Source organism: Silurus meridionalis, chromosome 2 (genome assembly GCF_014805685.1).
Source record: "Silurus meridionalis isolate SWU-2019-XX chromosome 2, ASM1480568v1, whole genome shotgun sequence".
NCBI lineage: Eukaryota > Metazoa > Chordata > Actinopteri > Siluriformes > Siluridae > Silurus > Silurus meridionalis.
This window is the reverse complement of record NC_060885.1, coordinates 18,175,057-18,196,080: the sequence shown is the minus strand read 5'-3', so window position 1 is coordinate 18,196,080 and position 21,024 is coordinate 18,175,057. Positions and strand designations below refer to the sequence as shown.

Here is a 21,024-nt window from a genome sequence, read left to right as displayed (position 1 = left end):
AAAAAAATCCTGAGAGATTTCATTTAAACAACGACTCAGCAATCTGCTGTTTATATCACATTTGTGCTATACACCACATGTAAAATATGAAACAAATTGACCATTTTTGTTGAATTAGGATGATACCAGTTTCAAAGTAAACACACAATGTAGGGATTATTCATACGCATATGTTTCCAGCAGCTAAAAATCAAGTCAATAATTCTAATTTAGTGAAGGAGTTCATCAGTCATTCCTGTACAGACATTATTATCATCTATACTTTTTAAAATGTGGCATTCAAGCCAGTTTGTATTATTTCATCTCCTCCAGTTTCTCTAGCATCTCCTTCGTGTCACACTGCCACATCTTCACCTGCTCAGTTGCCGTCACACATGCCTGAGAAACATGGATTTGCACTTTAATGTACACTATATGGACAAAACTGCACTATATGGCCAAATGTATTGTCAGACTGGACTTTTCCAGTCATATGTGGATCTTCCTTAAACTGTTTAACACCAAGATGAAGACCCAAACCTGTTCCACCATTACAATGCCCAGTGCATAAAGCTAGCTCCATGAAAATATGGTTTACATGGATTGGAGTGGAAGATCTTGAGTAGCCTGTAAATAGGGCTCTGACCTCAAGCCTTGCTACATCCCAACAGCTTTGGAACGAATTGGAACGCTGACTGCACACCACGACTCCTTAACATACTTGACTTTACAACCGTCCTAGTGGCTAAATGAGCAAAATTTCCACAAGCACACTGAAATCTAGTGGAATATCTTCCCAGAAGAATGGAGGTTATATTTTACAGCAAATGGGATTAAATGTGGAATTGGATGTTCAAAAAGCACATACGAATCTTATGGTTAGGTGTCCACAAACTTTTGTCCATGTAGGGTATTTATACATCTGAGCATCACAGCTATATGCACGTTTTATCCCCAGTTTGCTGTTAGAATGACCTCCACTTTTCCAGGAATGCATTTTACTAGAGCATTAGTGATATCAGGCACTGATGTAAAGTGAGAAAGCCTGCAGTCAGTGTTCCAGTTCATCCTACTGGTGTTTAATGCAGTTGAGGTATTGAGTTCTTCTACACCGATCTTGCCAAACCATGTCTTCATAGAGATTGTTTTTTTTCCAAAGGGGTATTGTTACAGTATGCTAAAACCAGTACGAGCTTCTTAGTTCTAATGAAAAGAAATTGTAATGTACAGGACACAACAACATTCTGCGCAAACCTTTGGCCATATAGTGCATTTAAAAAAGACAAGAGCACATTTATTTATCTGCTTTTCATGAGCCATGTAATACTTACAGCGTTCTTAATCTTCATGTCTGCTCCTGCCCTTATTAGTAACTTGACAATTTTGTATCGGTTCAGTCTTACAGCATCGTGCAACGCAGTATCACCCTCCTTAAAGCAAGGTGAGTAATAATAATGGTGTAATGGAGAACATTCCACAGAAGTTTGCACACTGATCAAAGTAATAAAATCATTCTACACATTAGAAAACCTGTAGCTCATACCCGATCCTTAGCATTAATCTGCACACCACTGGACACAAGATGCTCCACAACCTCCCAGTGGCCCGTTCTGGTGGCCACATGTAACGGAGTGCTCAGAAGCTGTGGGTATGGGAAACCATGCACTTTCATTTATGCAATCATTTACACAATTGGCTATATTGCAATACATTTGCAATATAGCCAAATATGTCCACAAACATTTGGTCATTCAGTATATCATAATTTTGTACAGGTGTTTTACTTTGTCTTTGACTTCTAAGTCAGCTCCTCTGCTCTGCAGGAGTTTAAGTGCATCTAGACTTCCACCCCTGCAGGCCCAGTGCACAGCTGTACATGCCAACTAAGAAAATAAGCAAAACACAGAATTTAACCCTGTGCCAATAAAAGGAAACAAAAAAGCTAAGTAAATGTTAACTCAAAGTTTATCACCCGGTCTTGAGAGTTGATGTTTGCTCCCTTATCCAGTAACCGCTCCACAATCTTAACATGACCCTCAAAGGCAGCTCTATGAAGTGCTGATTTTCTAAACTAAAAACAACATTTTATGAAGAATATTATTACTGAAATGTAAGTATAAAGAACACAAGAACTACCTCATCAGCTATGTTTGGTTCTCCACCATCTTCTAAGAACTTATCAACCACTTTGAGGTTTCCATTTGTGGCTGCTTTTAGAAAGCTTTCACAATCCACAGAACTCTATTTGACAAAAACAATGATAATACAATTATACTATAACTATAACTGAAATAAATAACTGGAAATAATTATGTATGATTACAGAACAATAATAATTGGTTTAAGAAATAAATATTAATAAAGTTATTAAAAATACTTTAATTTTCTTACCACATGATTGTCGGGTAGGTTACTAGATATTGTTGCTTTATTCTTTGACTTTTTTTTTGAGCGGAGGTCGGTAATATTTTCAGCCCCAAATAGATCAACTATCTCATGCCTAAGATCAGATGAGCTCTTCCTCACTCTCTGCTCCACCTGATGACATCACCATTCATTTCAGTGAAATACTATATAGTAGGTATACATGAAGTGCTGCTGTAATTTAGGTGTAATGTATAAACAAACAATCAAACTGTTAATTATATATTAAATTACCATGCACTACCTTCTCCTCTCCTGTTTAAGATCACAGTGCAAGTTATTGAGTGAGGAATCTGTGCTGGACACCATTCAAGTTTTGACCTCTAATAATGCTGATGCCAAGCTCTAAGCTTGTAAGACCATGAAATACCACGATGTTTAGTTTGGATTACGGTCATATTGCAGCATGACAAAATCAATCTAATAAATAAAAATAATAAAAAAATAATTATTAAATCCAATCCATGGTGATATCATTCTGCTCAAATAATGAATGTGAATTTAAATGTATAGATTACAGTATTCAGTTTTCTAATGTTTTTTTTCTCTCCCCAAAGAAATGAGAACTTTTTTTTTTCATTTCTTTAAATAGCAAAGCAACTCTTAAAGCAACTCACCTGAACATTTGCTAAACTCTGATTGAGTGAGCAATTGATCATCTCACTTCGGCTTTTAGTATCATCCACAATTCCCAGTTTCTGTGCATGTGTTTTGTGTTTCTGAAAACAATAATACAGTACTTATCAATTTTTAATTACATCAAGTGCAACAATAGATCAGAAAAAAGGCATGTAGCTTTTAGGAAACTGATGTGATTATGTAACAAGTTGATTACTAACTCAATAAAACAAATTGACAATATTGTCTAAAAGTGTAAGATATCAAATCGAGTTTGAACATCTACTCATTAGAGTAAATGTATAATAATTTGTTAATAGTGCTAATTTTGCTTTATTTATATTTGTATCTGTTAAAAAAATGTGATTTACATTTAAATAAATTGAATTGTAAAATCTACAATGTAAGTATATTATTTCATAATATCATATATTCATATTCATAATATTTCATACCTTAGCTTTAATAGACATAGAACCTGAAGTAGAGAATCTATGCCATACCTGCTCTTGTTGATCCAACTCAGCTTTTTGGTCAACTATTGTGGTGGCCCACAAAATATCCTTATTCATCCTGATAAATAAATGAGTATAGACAAGTAAAGTTATTCCATTTAGAAAGTTGCTTCTTTATTAATGTTATTTAATTATGAAAGGGAATACGAGAAGTAACTGGCGCCTATAAATAAGCGCGCTCAGGACTATAGCGAATGGAAGGCATTATGGGTGCTCTTATGCCACACAGCAGGCATGCAGAGCTCACAGTGTGCTCTGTGTGACAGGTGTGGTGGGGAGCTAAACTCAACACAGACACATGACACACTCTAGTATCAGGAACTTGTGCTTGCTGTTTATCCATTAAAAAAAAAAAGATGTTTTAATCTGTTTAATAAACACTCTTTTGGGGATTCAGTTATTTATAATTATTTTATTAGTGTCATGTAATAGCTTGTAAATATTTACTACTGTCATAATCATCACTGCAAAGTATTCATGCTGTGTTCAGAATTTTGGAAGCAAATACACATGGTTGTTTATTAAGTACATCACAACCCATGCATTACTCTTATAATGAAACTCTGAGGTAAATTGTTTAATATGTACCACCCCCTGGGAAGTGGTTAAGCCACTGGATTACTGATCAGAAGTCATAGGTTCAAGCCGCAGTGTTGTCAAACTGCCGCTCTTGGGTCCTTGAATAAGACCCTTAACCCTCTGTGCTCCAGGAGCAATATACATGTGACAATATTTAAAAAGTCATGGTTCTGTTAGGGCTTTTTTTATCAAAACACTTGTACACTTACAATGTAAACTTGTGACCTGAACATATCACAGTGTTAATCCTTAACAAAAGATTACAGAAACTGGTTGCCTAGGAATTAGGAATGACTTTTACTCCATATGAGAATCCTTAATTAATTAGTTATTTGATACAGATCAGGTTCAATATACTGGAACCAACATCACAAGAAAAATGAAATTTATAGGATTTTTTATTCATTTTTTATTCTTCCAATTCATGGAAGTAATTCATAAATGTGTAAATATGTGAGATTATAAAGGAAAAATCTGGAATTGTTCAACTCTCCAATAACGATAATACTCTAAAAACTTGGATTGTTCAAAACATTAAAGAATAGTAATACTTGTATTTTGAAATGAAGATGTGTATATGTGAATAGTTTTTTTTTTTTTGTATAGGAGAGCCCACAGTGACAGGTGAATCATTAACCTTGACTGTCAAAGATCAGTTAGAGATAAACACATAACTGCTGTTTAAAGTCACAGAGTTGAAGTGCCATTGATCTCTCCTCTACTCAAAGCTGACTACTCCTCTAAGCCAAGAATCACTAAAACCAACTGAAAAGCGAAGTAAGTATGTGACCATTTTTGGAAATGTTACTGCAATGTTATCTAATCCATTAGCTTCTCCCCACATGAAAGGAATGCGACAGAAGTCAGGGATTTGAAATGCTTCCAGATTTCCTGCTTTTACTATGGAGGCTTCTGTTATGCTAATTACAGGGGGGAATGCACAGGAAGTGTTCATAGAACCTTGGGATCCTGTGGTTCAATGGTTACTTTAAAGCACCTGAGCGTAAAAGAGCGTGATGAAGATGGTGTTCCACTGCTGGCTGAGGCAGACAGTGCTGAGAGCCCGGGCATTAAACACAGGAGGGAGTCCAGAGAATTCTTCCTCACGCAGTGAGTTCAGACAAAATGGAAAACAAGAAAGACTAATGATTTGCATGAATGACATGAAGGAAATACAGTTTTTTTTTCAAAGAATAGAATACAGAAATGTTTGTTCTCTCGCTATAAAGAAGGAAAAATCTTGGCCTGAGCCTCGCTCTGCTCCTGAGCTGTTATTCAGCAATCCTTATCCCTGCTTATCTGCCTACTAAGCAGCCGACCTGCATTGAAAGTTCCACAGAAGATTATATGGTACAAAGTTAATGTTCATATTTTTTATTCACGTTTTACGTATAATACAGGTACCATGTCCTGTTTGACATGTTCCCTGTGTCTCTGTCAGTTTCCTCTGGGTTCTGTGGTTTTCTCCCACTTCCCCAAAACATACCAGTGGGATAATTTGCCAAGATAGTTTGCCCCTGGATGTAAATGAGGGTGTGAATTTGTGTACACAAGGTGGCCTGAGATGGACTGAGATATCCCGACTATTATGTATCCCCAGTATCGGCTCTGGATCCATGACCTCTGCCACCCATGCCAGGATAAAGCAGAATCTAAATAAACGAATTAATGAATTAATAAATGATGGAATTAAAGCATATGTTAATAGTACAGGAAATATGGGTTAATCCTGGACAAGCGCATTAAAATACTGTGCTTTGCATAAAACACTCCTTCTCTAGGTGATAATGAATCGCTCAGCAGCTCTGCTGTCTCGGCCTTGTATAAGCGGCTTGACCAAAGCAACGCTGCAGAAAGTGCATTCCACAGCTGTGAATTTCCACAGCCTGGTACAGATTGCAGCATTCCTGCAAAATGGAACCAGACACTGGGAGCTGCCACCTCCACTTGGTCTGCTTGGCAGTGAGGGTATGTTGGCACAGGCACTTAGAGTTCTACCCAATTCTGGACTACCCTCTGTCTCAAACAAGTGTAAAAGATGTATGGTGGTTGGGAGTGGTGGAACCTTACATGGCAAACACCTTGGAGCCCATATTGATAAATATGACATCATTATTAGGTTAGTTCAGCTAACATTATTTATATTATTTACAGTATATTGTCCCATAATATATATAATTGCATAACTAGGTTAAAAACAAATTTTACTGAATATATTCATTTGTATTGTCCTGCATAGACATATTAGTAATTCTATCTTTGGTATCAAACTAATGGCATTAATATAAGGCAAATGATTTATGTGTGGTTTTATTGTAGTTTTACCTCAAATTATGTCAAAAGATTCATGTGTTTAAAGCAGATGCTGTGATGAACCTACACCTTATTTTGTCATGTTTACACTTCTAGAATGAACAATGCACCAGTGTTTGGTTTTGAGGAAGATGCAGGCTCAAGAACCACAATTCGGCTGCTTTATCCTGAAGCAGCGTCTTTCTTACCACAGGAATATCAGAACACAGACATAGTAGCTTTAGTTGCATTCAAGAGGCTAGATTTAGAGTGGTTGATCTCTATTGTAACAAAAAAGCCTTTGGTGAGCATGTTGAGTGATTATTTTTCTGGTATCTTCCAATATGTCAAAATGTAATTAAAAGAAAACAAAATGAAATGAAAATTGATCCTTGTCTACAGAGCTGGTGGAATAAACTGTGGTTCTGGAGAGACGTTGTAAATGATATTCCACTACAGCCAGGAAACTTTCGCATCTTGAACCCTGAAATACTTAGGCGAACATGGAAGATACTGCAAACCTATGGAAAACATGAAAGCATGGTAGGGCCATGTGCATGCAGATATGTGCTATAGAACAGTAAAAAAATATTTCCCACCTGAAATCTATAATATTCTCCTGAAAATGATTTACCTTTGTTGTGATAGAAGCATATCAGTGTTTTTTTTTTTTTTTTGATGATGGAGTAATGTTCACTGATGGGGTGAACAATTATGCATGCTTTTGGTTTTCTTTTAGACAGTGCCAACTTTAGGCTTCACTGGTGTGGTGTTGGCACTACAGCTGTGTGATGAAGTAAGCCTGGCAGGCTTTGGTTATGACTTTACACATCCTGGATCTCTGCTCCATTACTACGGTACTGTGCGTATGGACCACATGATGGCACAAGTAGTGCATGATGTCAGCGCAGAGAGCAGTTTACTGCGGGACCTCGTCAAGTCTGGAGTCGTGCACGATGTCACGGGTGCAGTGTGGCAAACAGCGGGGCTCATTCACCAAACTAAAATTGAAACTGAAAAAAATATTAATAATACTCAAATTTAATAAGTAAACAAATATTTGTATTCCAAAAGAGCTCTTGAGGTTACCTTTCTTTGTCAGCTTCAAATCTAATAAATGGCAATGAGTATCTGCACTATTATACATGAATTATGATGTCAGAGTTTAAATGCCAAATTTCTTTCACCTTTTCTTACAGTTTTATGACTTGGTTGTTATGTGTTAAGGATTTAAAAGAAAGTGATCTAAATGAAATACAGTAGTATAGCAATTCATTTGGAACAAAAAAGATATAAGCCTTATAAAGTGAGTTAAAGCAAGTGGTAGCTGGCACAATGTAGTGGTTGAGTGGCATTACTGTGTGATTTTGTGGACACCACACATAGATGTTTGCTCTTAATTGTTTTTTTTAATATAAAGTGTTTTCAGCTCTGTGAGCTTTCTGTTTTTTTTTTTCCCATTTGTGTTTCTAATTTAGTAGAACACACTTGGTAATTCACAGGTGGATTGACATGTATCAACATCTGTATTAGAAAATAAAGAGAAAATAAACATTAGACAAACTTTTGCAAATCTTGTAGGATTTTCTTTTTATGTTTGTAAACTTCATGACCTTCATTAAAACACATTAATAAATGAGGCCTAATGTCTCTACACTAAACCTGACCTGCATGGAGTGTAATTGCTTCCAAACTAGCGCAATTATTGAATAAATAAGAAAATAGATTATATTTCAATAAAAAAGTGTAAAACAAATGTGTCAGTGTAAACAATTCAGGTACAATGTCCAAATCAAGTACGTAAAACATTAACATGTTATGAGGATCCTGTATTGTCATGGTTTGCCAACATTCATCTCAAAAGGTATCACTTACATGTATAAAGGGTGCAGAATTGTTCTGGTTATATTGCAAGTAACCCATGCGACAGAATAGCTGTGTATTATGATTGGTTGAAGCATATTTCAATAATATTTAATGACTATAAATGTGTACTATTTTTATATTTGATATTTATAAAAGTAAAAAGTGAAAAAAAAAAGAGGGACCCAGTTTACGACAATTATAATGCTGCCCTGTAGGCACAGTTTTAAGAGCCACTGCTGTACTGGACCCACATTAGGATAAGTACATAGGTTTTTTTTTTTTTTTATGATTGATATTATTGCTGTATTTTCCACTCAACAGACAAACCAATAATAGATATAACACAAGCACAAAGACAATACAAGACATATTACAATACCAAATTGTGTAAATAAGTGTATTGAAACAGACAATGGTTCTTTTGACGATCCAACAAGGCTGAAATAAACCCTATAATCTCACATATAGTATTCACTATTAGGCATTTTATTTTTAAGGCACTGCTTTTAAAATTGTAATTTCAGTAACAATGAGCCACAAAACCTTTTAACCAATAACCAGATATGCACAGAATTTATTAATTTATTGCAATGTACACATATTATTAGAAGCTCTGCAAACGCTATATAACAGCATGTTTTTAATACAAATTCTAAATGATTTTTTTTGTGTTTCACAAAATCTAAAAACAAACAAAAAAAAGGACACAGATAGTAAAAAAGGAATGCAGTAGGTTAAGTATTTATTTCAACAATAGCAAAATATGAACATCATACTACATTTTCTGTTTAAAACACTATAGTGCAATAATCTAAAAAGAGGCTTGTTCTTGACCAATCAACACTAAGCAACATTTTTTTTAATAAAACTTGGCCATTATTGTCTAAAAGCAGTGTAGGAACAAGCATCCTCATTTCAAGATGGGCACAGCAGAGAGGTTATTGCACAGGAGAATGCTCCTTGGCTCAGTGTAGAGTATTCCAGCAGTTGTGAAATAAACGGCTACGATAAAGCTCACGCATGCACCCAGAAAGCACCTAAGAGTTCATAAGAGCGGAATCCGCGATGGCTCCCAGAGCTTACGGGCCAGCTGGCTGCAATGCTGCAGGATATACTCAGTGGGGACAACGCCGAGGTGCACGGTCAGCAGCTCATAACACTTTACCAGCTCATTCTGGTGACTCTTACTGTAGTAGCGCAGCAGCTTCCTGTGGCAAAAAGAAAAAAAAGAGCTGCTAATAATGTGCCAAGAGCCTAAATCTGTTTCTCTGTAAAACTTAAAATATATAGATATAGTTCCATTCTTTTTTCCCAAAAATATTTATTTCCTCATAGAATTCTGTGTTATCTCTTATTTGATAACCAGTGTGCTAGCACTCTAAATAGTCAAGTGTTGCTAAAACAATTTTTTTTTTTTTTTTTTGTATCTACAATAACGACTCAATCTTGTATTTTAGACACAGACTAAGTAATAACAATTGTTTATATGTGTTCTATATGGATGCATTTAGGTAATATTTTTGGATTCTCTAGACTTTGTACAGCCAGTATGGGAGAATCTTTGTGCTTTTCCAATTCTTCATAGCATTTTTTGTCTTATTAACTTCAGGAAATAAAATAATAGAGGCTGTTAAATATAAGGATGTTATTCCTTGATGAATTACAATGATAACTGTTGGCAAACTGGTGCATACGTGTAATAAAACAATGCAGAACATGCTGTTACTTGGCAATAATCAGTTTTGTAGTAGTTAAGCATCATACATACATACATACTAATCAAATTCTGAATGATTTTTCTTTTCTAGGATTTTTAAAATTTAATTCTTAGAATGATGCGGAGTAAAAACATTACCTGTAGTAATCCCAGGCAAGCATTCCTATCGGAGGCGAGTCATCAGGAAGCTTAGGAATATCCACCACCTCTAGCTTGTAACCCTGCCAAGGATCAAGACAAAAAATGAACTTCATTTGAAAATGTATCTCTTATGACCCTAACTATTGATGCTTTCATGGAAGTGTATTATGTATCTCGTTTGCAAATTATTCGGCCTCTGCAGTACCCCAGAGAAACTCTAATGCTACAGAAACATACTGTTTCATTCTCAAACCAGAGGAAGTAGCAGAAGTAGAAGTCCCCATCTCGTAGAGTCACAGTGGTGTAGCCTTTCTGCAAATAATGCCTTGTTGTTGCCACAAGACTCCACAGCTGTCACAAAACAAAGCATTTAATGTTATGACAATGGTTAATGTACAGGACACAGCAAAGGCTAAGGGTTTAAAATAAACACATGCTTTATATATACAAATTACACTACAGAACAGTGCGTGGTAAGTTTACACACAAACCTTGTTTTTAAGAAAGTGAGCTATGGGGCCTATTCCCAGCTCTGAAGCAGAGCCCTCGGTCACACTGAGAGACGGCGCGATCATTTGTCCTGAAGTGCGATCCACGTAAATGAAATGCACAAGACCAGGGAATTCCTCCAGGTATGTGAGGACATGGTTAAAGTGAATTCAGCCAAATAGAAAAAACATGTATTCAATCGAAAAAAGATTATATATGCATTATTGCTTAGTACTTGATTTCTAAGCAGTCAATATTTTACTTGTTTACTTGCATTCCAAAGTAAGAACACAAAAATGAATTATCAGCAAACATTTTCAGGAGACTGTCCATAACACAGTATGATGGATTATTTTTTAAATCACATAAGAATCATGGAATATCTAGAATGAACAAAACCTGTGTTTAACTATTTACTTATCGCATCCTATTGGTAAAGATGAAAACATTTCTAACCCCCCCCCAAAAAAAAAAAAATAACAAACAAACAAACAAACAAACAAACAAACAAAAAAGATAAAGAAAGAATAAACAGAACCCTAGTGAACGTCAATGGATGTGAAAAATTGGGCAAAAAATTTGGCAAGCAATAAATTTGGTAGGCAAATTCCAGTGTGACTGCAATTTAATAAAACAGCAGTTCATCTACTCTTTTTAAGGGAAACCATATCCCAGTCCCACCTTTCTGTTGTATTACAAAACAGAGGCTTGTGAACTAGATAAAGATCTCACCCAGATAAAGATAGCGTGAAGTGATCAACCAGAAGTATGTGTTTTATATCCCATATTCCTTCTTATTTCAGAGAGTTTCCTGAAATTCTATTTGTACCTGTATTGGTGTATGTTAAAACTATGAATGTGTACAGAAACCACACAGAATACACTTATGTATTAGGAAAAGGGACACATAAAAGTCAACACAGTGCCAGTAAAGGCAAGGATATGACACCATGGTTATATTTCTCTTGCTTTTCACCAAAAGAAAGTCCTTCCAGTCTATCAGCTTTTCTCTGAAACAGAGAAGAAATTATGCTGAGACAGGGCTGTGTGTAAAGGTATGCAAATTAGCAGTCTATTCTCAACTGAATTTCTAGATCTAGGAAAATCAAGCCGAAACTTACTGCACCATGTTCAGCGCCTTTTCTTGAAGTATAGTGGCAAGACACTGATTTCTGCCCATACATGCAGCTGCAAAACACTGCTGGTACACACTGCACAGCTGAGTCCTAATGCTACGGCATGAAGGAACCAGCCTGCACAAATATAAGCCATAAAACCCTGGGATTATATCATGCACAATTTATGTTCGAATGTAGCAATCAAAATGGAGAGAATTAAGCGATGTCAAAATACTAGCAATACATTGATCAGTCTACTTCTTAGACCAAGGGTTCCAACTAATGGCTTTAGTTCCTTTAAATTGTATTTACTAAGGGATCAGATAAGCAACTATCATTCTGTAATGACAACAAATATGCCTTTTAATATACAGCCATTCCCATATGGTTATAAATACATGACGTGTTTCATAAAGGGAGTTCAGGGAACCACTTTTAATTAACAATATAAATGTTCAACAGATGACACATCTATCTTTAATCTGATGTTATGTTGTGTTATATGTTATATTATGAAGAATCCGTCATCAGGCCATAGAGGTATATAATATAACCAGATGTCCTGTACCAGTTGGTCTGACATGCTTTGTACAATTTTATATATATAGATAAATGTGATTGGATACTTCGCAAGGGAAGATGCAGAAGACCACCCGGTTAATTTTTAGAAAACTAAAAGAGTTATTGAACTATGTCATTATTATTATTTTTTCCAAATACACTGTTTGGACCACTGATATACTAGATTTGATGTGGACAGTGGTTTAGATTGATAAAAAACAGACTCTCACGCTTTTGTGATGCCGGGTCCTGACCGGGTAAAAGCCTTGTTCTTGAACTCTGACCAGGTGTTCTGTAGTTGCAGGGTCTAAACATGTGAATAATAAAAAAATAAATAAATAACTATCTGCTGAAAAAGCAATTATAAATTGTACACAATATAAATAACAAATGTTATTATATATAGTATTCAATATATAGACTATATGTCACTAAATTCTAACCAGGATTTCCATGCTGGCCAGCATTCTGATAAACTTGTCGACTTTGGTGCGGAGTTCCTGAATTGGGGATTGACTGCGTAAGGCCACTGTCCCCTCCAACCCTTCACTCAGCCTCTTCTCCAGCTTAGCAAAAGCTTCCAGTAACACATAGACAGACATGGCCACCTGGCTGTTAGGAATCTATTGAAGCAAACAGAAACAGCCACAGTCTCTGAGTAAATCCTCAGAAAATCCAAACATTAACAATAAACAGAACATAAAAAGTTTGTGTGTTGAAAGAAATCCTACAGATCCAAATAAAATAAAAGTTCCATTGCACACTGGAAAGCAGTTATACTAAAACCAGATTTTACAGTATATACAGCTGTCATGCAATATTTCTCAAGATTTCTCAAATTGCAAAACATTGAAGTGTTAATGTAATAGAGCATTCAAGAAGTAGTGCCACCTAGTGGCTCTTAGTCTTGTGCAATATGTACAGGCTTTACTAAAATGATCATTTAGATTGGAATATAAACACTGTAGATACTTCACATAGTAAAGTATACTTTACTTACATTACATGCTTTACATTGACTAAAGCTGCACTTTAAACAAGTCCTCTTTAATCTGTGTAAATTCTATATGGTTTTAAATGCCATATAGACTATAAGGCAAACGTTTATGGACTTCTGAGCATCAAACCTACATGTGCATATAATACCCTCCAGTCTTTAGGTAAGATTTTCCACTAGACAGAGAATGTGGCTGTTCAGAGATGTGCTTGTTCAGCCTCAATAGCCTTTACTCCAAACTTGGCAAACTATGTCTTCATAGCCCTTGGTTTGTGCACCATGGAAATGTTATGCTAGAACAGGTCAGGGAACCTTAGATCCAGTGAAGAAACATTTAAAAGTTAAACCATACAAAAACCAATAGAAGTGTGTGAATGAACTATATTTGGGAATGATAATCAGGTGTCCTTATACTTACTTTTGGCCTTACATTGTATTATATGTCATAGGTTTGAAAAATGACTGAGTTGGGAAAAAAAAATCAAATAAATTGCGTTAGCAACACAAAATCTATTATCACCTTGGTCAGCAGCACTAAAGTAATGCCAGGCCAAAGAGGTAAACAGTACATGGAGTGAGGCATCATGGGAAAGAAGCCTTCCTTAAATGTTGCTTCAAGAAATACTCTTGTTGGAGTCATAGGATCAGGGACGTGTAGCTGAAGAGTCTTTAGACTGTCTTCAGCCATCTGAAATCAAATAAACATCAGGAAATAAGGAAAATTATTAATGGAGAAATGGTAGAAATGTCTAAACATATCAGGGTTTACTGTACACAAGGTAACATGAGGTCACTGATGAGCAGCTAATTTACCTGAATATCAGGATCTACAAACTGGAAAACAGGAGCACTGTCACTACTCAGATGACCTGTGTGGATTGAAGTTTCACTTTTTTTAAACTGTGATTTAAAACGTTCATTTTAAACCACTTCCAATCTAAAATACTTATGGTCAGAAAGCAGGGATTGGTACTATAATATCAAAACAATGTGCAAAAGCGTTGTATAATAGTCATCATAATATTTATGTATAATTATAAATAAAGGTGACAAAAATCCCTAACTAAAATCTACTAAATCTACTAAAATCAAACAACTATAAAATATTTAATATCTATTTATGAGAAACACAAATATGTTTGACCACTAGGCAATGCACTGTTGTGTGTGTGTGTGTGTGTGTGTGTGTGTGTGTGTATATAAATATATATTACATTTACTGCATACTGCAAACCCACATTATTAACAATAATAACAGCAGCATTAAAGCTCCACTGAATATTATTGATATATGTCAAAAACAATGAAACAGATTAAATAAAAAACCATCTACTGGCATCAAAAAACCAAAGCCAGCATAAATAAAAGTCATGTACTGAAAATAAAGAATTAAATTACTCATGGGGATTACATTAATAGTAAACTTATTCACAACATAGTAGAATCGTCTAATATTTGACTCACCTGAGTCTCGTTCGTTGGGTGAAGGCTCCGGAGTATAGAAAACTTCAGGTGCTGAAATATTGTCCACATCCTAAACACGCCAGCAAGTACAACCAACATGCAATTAACTGTTTTATACCACTGTGCAGCTAAATCCTCAGTAACCAACGTTAGTTAAAGTTGTGAGGTGATTAATATGTGTATTATTAATATGCTCATCTAAGTGCAGTGTTGTGGTATAAGATGAATAAAAGAAATTCTGTGGCATGCTGATATTGAGAAATATCCACACACGCCTTTCACTGATTATTTTCCCTAAACTGGATGGCCCACTAGTGATTTCAACCTAATACATTATTTATAGAATCAGAATCAGCTTGATGATCAGGCATACTTGGCTAAACTCTGGTTTACAGCAGTGCACATTTAACATACAGGCCCTGCATTATATAGACTTTAAACAGTAATACATACAAAGTAAATATACTACGACTGAGTGAATGAATAGTACATGGCCCACCTCAGAAGGAGTTTCATCAACCTCAAGGTTGCTGGGATAAAGGTCCTGCACAATAATGATCAATGCCAGCAGGTCAGAAGAGCTAAGAGTGCTGGCATTACGACTGCAAAAAAAAAAAAAAAAAAAAAAAAGAAAATTAAACCCACACAGCCATTTCTGCATTTCACTAGTTGCCCTGCGAGCTGGTTACAAAACAAACAGGACATTTTGTTACCCTTCTATTCTGTTCCCTTTGTCATTTAGTCACTTGATACAAATGTAACTTTTATTGTTTTACACCCAAATAAACAAATACAAGGCAAACAACTGATCTATGGAATCGGGCAAATGAGAGATGCAGTATGTTAACAAATTCCATATTTGTTTTGAATTTACATGATTTTACAGTTATGTTTACTACACCTCAGGCAACAGTTCATCCCTCTATGATGCTTCATTAGAGTAATTAGTATGATTATTCTAATTAGTATAATTCTTATTTATATATTTATTATTTTTTCCCCACATAAAGATCTTTTTTTTCCCCCTCATCGAAATACAAACATAACTGTTACATAATCTTTGTTTGAGTGAGCACATGAGATACCTCGAGTAGAAAGCTAATAACTTGGTATGCACCAGGATGAAGGCATGCAGCACCTCCTCCCCCCCTCTTTCAGTGCTGTTGTTCATTTGCAGAACCAGTTTCCGCTCCAAAAACTCAATGCACTGCTCACAAAGTGTGGGGTGGATCAATCTCTCAACCGCCTATTAAAAGCCAAGCAAAACACACTTAATGCATACAAACAAAACGTTTTCTCTTAATCCAAATTAATTACACTGAAGGTTTCATTAAAAAATATATACTAATATAATTGCAAACGATAAAGAGGTTTTTTTTATGGCAAGCTGTATATATTATGAAAGTTACCTCAACGAGAAAACTTTGGTCCTGTTCTCGTAAACGGCTGTACGTTTCAAGGAGACTCTGCAGCTTCTTCCATACACGGTTTCTCTGCTCTGTGTCTGAGGGCCGCAATCTGATAAGAAGAAGAATGGACAGAACGGAATAAAAGCCATAAAGCACAAGAAATAGTTCAGTGCCATGTCTTTAATTAGAAAAACATTTAATCATTTTTACTTTATAGCTCAATACTGATTTAAATATTTTAGTATTTCAACTTAATCAAGTTATTGCTTTATTTGATATTTCTAAGAATTCTGAAATATCAGATACTTTATTGAATTTTATCTACATATGTTTTTACTCTAAGCTGTTTCTCAGATAGTAAATATGTTTAGTGTTGTCTCAGAAGATTTCACGTGGCAGATCTGCTCTTTGTTCATTAATGTAAGTGCTTTTAGGCATGATGGAGGATTTCATTTCACTGTGGTGCTCTAATAGGTTTGTCTGATAAACCCTGCATTTCAGCTACCTGGTATTAAATTAGTACAAGTAGTAAACAATTGTGAAGTACTTACTCTTTCCTTAAAAGGGTGCTGCTGAGTGTCACCATGCCAAACAGGATCTCTGTAAACTTCTTCATTACAAAGATCTTCCTCTTTAGATCCTCATCAGACTCCTCACCATCTCCATTTACAGCAATATACAGACATTCTTCAAACTGTGAAAACAACATGCAACTCTATCAATACAGAAACTTTGCACCCCACTTTCAACTCAAAGAAAACTACACATATTCCTTCACAATGATATGATGATCTCAATTTTTATATTTAAAACTAATAGCATTTACAGCCTACATTAGAGACTGAAATAATATTGGCAAAATACTGGTAAACAGTTAGATCAGTACTACAGCTGTTCTCTCAGCCCACTTGAGTCCACTTTGCTAACTCTGGGAATACCAACTCTCATCATCAGCAAAGTAGCAGTGGAATGTTGGTTTTTAATCTACAGCCAGATGAATGCATTCTGCAGTAGATTAGTGCTGTGGGATTTAAAGCGGCTTACCTGATGTAGTGCATAGATATGACCGTTTTCTGTACTGAAAGAAGTGTAGCCGTCACCCAGACGGTCAACCATAGTGCTACACGAGATGATGATTGGAGCAAACAATGTGTTGATGCTATCCGCAAAGGCTGGAGGCTGAATAAAACAGAATCGTACATTTACTGATGGGTCAGGAGTTTGAAGAACTAATGTCCTATCAATATCCAATCCATCTTTCAACAGAAAAAGGTCTTACTCTTCCACTCTCCTCTTGTGGTGTCCCATACTGCTTCTTTATATTCTGCTCAAACTCTTGGTCAGTCCAGTAGAAAAGGACCTCAGCACTTTCGGTGGCAATCAGAAGGCACTTCATCTGAACACAAACACAAAGATTTATTAGTCAGCACCAGTTCCCACATTCCTGGACATTGTTTAGTAGTTAACTTACTTTTGCTCTGTTAACTTAGATCTGACTTATCTGGGTTATTTCTTTCTTTCTTTCTTTCTTTCTCTCTCTCTCTCTCTCTCTCTCTCTCTCTCTCTCTCTGTGTGTGTGTTTATGGTGATCTTGAACTTTCAATAGCTTCTGACAGAACGTCTGAAGACAACACTTTAAAGCCATAGCCTACTTTACGCCTTTAGGCATGTGATGCGTGTGAATATAGAGGAAACATTATACAGTCCATCGTATGACAATCATATAAAAATACATATTATTTATCTGCATTTGATAACTAATCAATAATGTATTGATCTCCTCTGAAAGCTTAATAATGTGACACAAGTCCACAGTTATGTCTATCTAGGTTGTATGGTAGTTTTCAGTTAAGCTTCATTATCAGTGTAACAACAGACACCACTTACGCCTAATGTCTCTGAGAGCAGCCGACACTCTGCATAGTTCCTCCGCTGAGACTCAAATACTGTACATATTTAAAGCGATTTTCCACAAACAAAAGACAAAGTGAGAGCTTGAAAACAGGGTCGTTAACAGGTAATGCGAGGCCACATACTGCACCGCCACTCCATTCACTTCCGTGAAGTAACTCTGTACGGTCACGTGACACTGCGGTACGCAACCGAAGATCCGAGAGGACTAAAGAGCCGCAACAGTAACGGGTATTCCGAGTCTTTCAGTGAGTCGGATCTTTATAATCACTCACTAACATGAACCGACTCTTTGGCTAGCAATTGCTCAGTGCCGTAGTTTTTTTTTTTTTTTTCGAAACAGAATAAAAAGTATGCAATATTTTCACCAATAACCCTTATTTTCTCAGTTGAAATTGTTCCATTTTAGTGTGGTTTTTTTTTTATTTTTATTAATAATAATGGCATGCTTAATAATTGTTAGCACATAAATTACATCTAAACTAGATTCAATAATTATATTATATTATATTATATTATATTATATTATATTATATTATATTATTAGTTTGAAACTATATTTTTAAAATTACAATTTGCATAATATATTATTAATGCCTAATTAACAATTCAATTGACATTAAAAACAGAAAATCCCCTCAGTATTTATGTCGTTAGTTGTGTCTGTACCTTATTTTAGACTATTAGACTATAATTTAGACTATTTCAATTATGAGCACTGATCTTCTCGAATAACAACCTGGACTAGTTTCTGCTGCATCTCTTCATCAAGTATCAGTGCAGAACCAAGAGTCAGGAGAGGCAGGAGAGGCAGGAGAGGCAGTGATAAGGCGGTGGTGAGCCTGTTATGTCCCAATAAAAAAAAAAGATTTCTTTTTCGAAAAGCGCAATGCAGTGCTAAAGCCGTGAGCTCTGCCTCACTTCAGATTGCTCAAACCCATTCACACTACATTGAACGGGGAATAAGCAAATATCTATTATACTATTTGTGTGAATATTACCAATATACTGTTTGTAAAACTTTTATTTGAGCAGCACGAGAACTATGAGGATGGATTTGGACTGTAATTAATATCAACTGTCATGAACAGTTCTGCATTTAAGCGATGAAGTTTATCACTGAACATCACGCCTCAAAATAATAAATGGACATTCACCCAAATGAAAATGGTTCTCTTTTGAGTCTGATTCCCCTCAGGGGTCTTCCTCATACCATCTTATGGAGTTTTTCCATGCATAGTCTCCACTGGCATGCTCACTCTGGATAAACTCATAAGGAACACATTTCTACGCAATAACCTTATACATTCCAACTTCATAACTTCTTTATTTCTGTAGAGCTGATTTGGAAAAAAGCGCTATACAAATAAAACTGAATTCAATTAATTATTCGCATGCCATCGGGTTACATAGACCAGGGAACTTATTTTATATACTGTTTCGGTGTAAACAATATTTAGGCTTGTTGCAATCGATGAAACTGCAATTAAAATATTCCATAAGAGTCCAGTGAGATGCAGACCCTGTCCCAATGATAAGGGCGCGCGAGCCCGAGTACTAGCTCTATTACATGATTTTATTATTGCCTAATTAATCCAAGTTACTGAGAATTTAATCATTTAATCTATTCGGGCTTCATCTAGAGCTGTCTGTTAAGTGCCTCACTTATAGATAGATAGATAGATAGATAGATAGATAGATAGATAGATAGATAGATAGATAGATAGATAGATAGATAGATAGATAGATAGATAGATAGATAGAACTTTTATTGTCATTGCATTGTACAGTTACACAGCAACGAAATGCAGTTTGGCATCTACCGGAAGTGCAAAAATGTAGCAATCGTGCAAATAGTGCAGATAAACATGTAGCATATTTACATAACTGTGATCGGTTTATTTTAATAGAATATCATATGATAAATTATTCAGCTTCAAAGTGCAGCAAGAAATTTGGATTTTACAGCGTGAAAATGTAAAATGGTAGATATTGCTATTACATTTTAAGAAGAAGTAAACTTTGTCTGAGCAACGGCATTGCTGGCAGAAAAAAAAGCCTCAAGGGTCACCGAAAAGAGTCGGTTTAATGAGAGGAGTGATGTAGTGATATTCCTAAAGATCACTACATCACAAGGGTCTCAATAGAGAAAAGAAAGAGAAGACTGTTAATGAAGTATTATGGCAGGAGTTCGTTAGGCCAGGAAATCATGTGGCACATCTTAGAAGCGCATGACACACACCCTGCACAAGGGCTTCAGAGCTCACGCGCTATGCGCTCACACGCTATCCCTCACACACACACACACACACACACACGCGCGGATATATTGATATATAATTTCCTAAGTTTCCTGCTATAAATAAAACAAAATATGCTGCATGAGATCTTTTCCCCAAGTTCGCGATCAGTCATGTCATATACTTCTGCTAATTTTATGATTCAACACAATTTAATTCACATAAAATCTAACATTATTGGGATTCAACTTCCTGTTTCTTTCTGACAGCAGCCACTTATATGACGTCACATACGCTTACATCTAGCAATCAGTTTTGCATGTGCAAGGGCTCAGACATTCTATATTCATTTTATGATTTTTTTATTTATATCGAGCTTTTAATAATGGGCTGAGATGCAATGAGAATTGACAATTACATTTTATAACTGTGATATGTCACGTTTCCATTTATCAGATCAGACCATAAATGCTGCTAAATAGACACTTCTATTTATTCATTTTCCTCCAAATAAATATAGATACTGCATGTGTTTTCCATGCAGGCACAAAAAGAAATAAAACATGATCAAACAGATGAGTCAGAGATTTTAGATTGTCTACCTGCAGTATTGAATGATATTCACACATAGGCCACATCGTTGAGAAATGTAAAGACTTGTATGCAAGGCTGATGTACTGGTACAGCTGTCTCTGGATTATGAA

The 21,024-nt window shown here is 35.7% G+C and overlaps 3 protein-coding genes across 4 annotated transcripts; 1 reads left to right on the top strand and 2 right to left on the bottom strand.

Moving 5' to 3' along the window:
- Positions 1-294: 294 nt before the first annotated feature.
- ankrd2 (ankyrin repeat domain 2 (stretch responsive muscle)) lies at positions 295-3,593 on the bottom strand. The gene is made up of 9 exons (XM_046872790.1): positions 3,525-3,593; positions 3,021-3,122; positions 2,371-2,517; positions 2,116-2,220; positions 1,952-2,050; positions 1,764-1,862; positions 1,523-1,621; positions 1,311-1,409; positions 295-378 (listed from the first exon to the last, which is right to left on the bottom strand). The coding sequence occupies exons 1-9, from the start codon at positions 3,591-3,593 to the stop codon at positions 295-297; spliced, it is 903 nt and encodes a 300-aa protein (XP_046728746.1).
- A 1,172-nt stretch (positions 3,594-4,765) lies between these two features.
- st3gal7 (ST3 beta-galactoside alpha-2,3-sialyltransferase 7) lies at positions 4,766-7,974 on the top strand. Its single transcript, XM_046836873.1, has 7 exons — positions 4,766-4,892; positions 5,046-5,225; positions 5,345-5,465; positions 5,897-6,234; positions 6,525-6,711; positions 6,810-6,950; positions 7,147-7,974. The coding sequence occupies exons 2-7, from the start codon at positions 5,095-5,097 to the stop codon at positions 7,450-7,452; spliced, it is 1,224 nt and encodes a 407-aa protein (XP_046692829.1). The 5' UTR covers positions 4,766-4,892; positions 5,046-5,094; the 3' UTR covers positions 7,453-7,974.
- Positions 7,975-8,998: 1,024 nt separating this feature from the next.
- Positions 8,999-18,270, bottom strand: hps1 (HPS1 biogenesis of lysosomal organelles complex 3 subunit 1). Of its 2 annotated transcripts, XM_046836934.1 has the most exons (18): positions 18,057-18,269; positions 17,449-17,565; positions 17,214-17,348; positions 16,721-16,863; positions 16,170-16,278; positions 15,846-16,006; positions 15,260-15,362; positions 14,761-14,830; positions 14,110-14,165; positions 13,817-13,984; positions 12,743-12,922; positions 12,530-12,606; positions 11,742-11,873; positions 11,565-11,630; positions 10,623-10,767; positions 10,369-10,482; positions 10,129-10,211; positions 8,999-9,481 (listed from the first exon to the last, which is right to left on the bottom strand). In XM_046836934.1, exons 2-18 carry the CDS (start codon positions 17,563-17,565, stop codon positions 9,319-9,321), a joined length of 2,022 nt encoding a protein of 673 aa, XP_046692890.1. In that variant the 5' UTR covers positions 18,057-18,269; the 3' UTR covers positions 8,999-9,318. The 2 variants fall into 2 exon arrangements, with proteins under 2 accessions (XP_046692890.1, XP_046692900.1); XM_046836944.1 differs by lacking the exons at positions 8,999-9,481; positions 10,129-10,211; positions 10,369-10,482; ... (4 more) ...; positions 12,743-12,922; positions 14,110-14,165 and having other exon boundaries at positions 13,842-13,984; positions 18,057-18,270.
- Between the last annotated feature and the right edge of the window lie 2,754 nt (positions 18,271-21,024).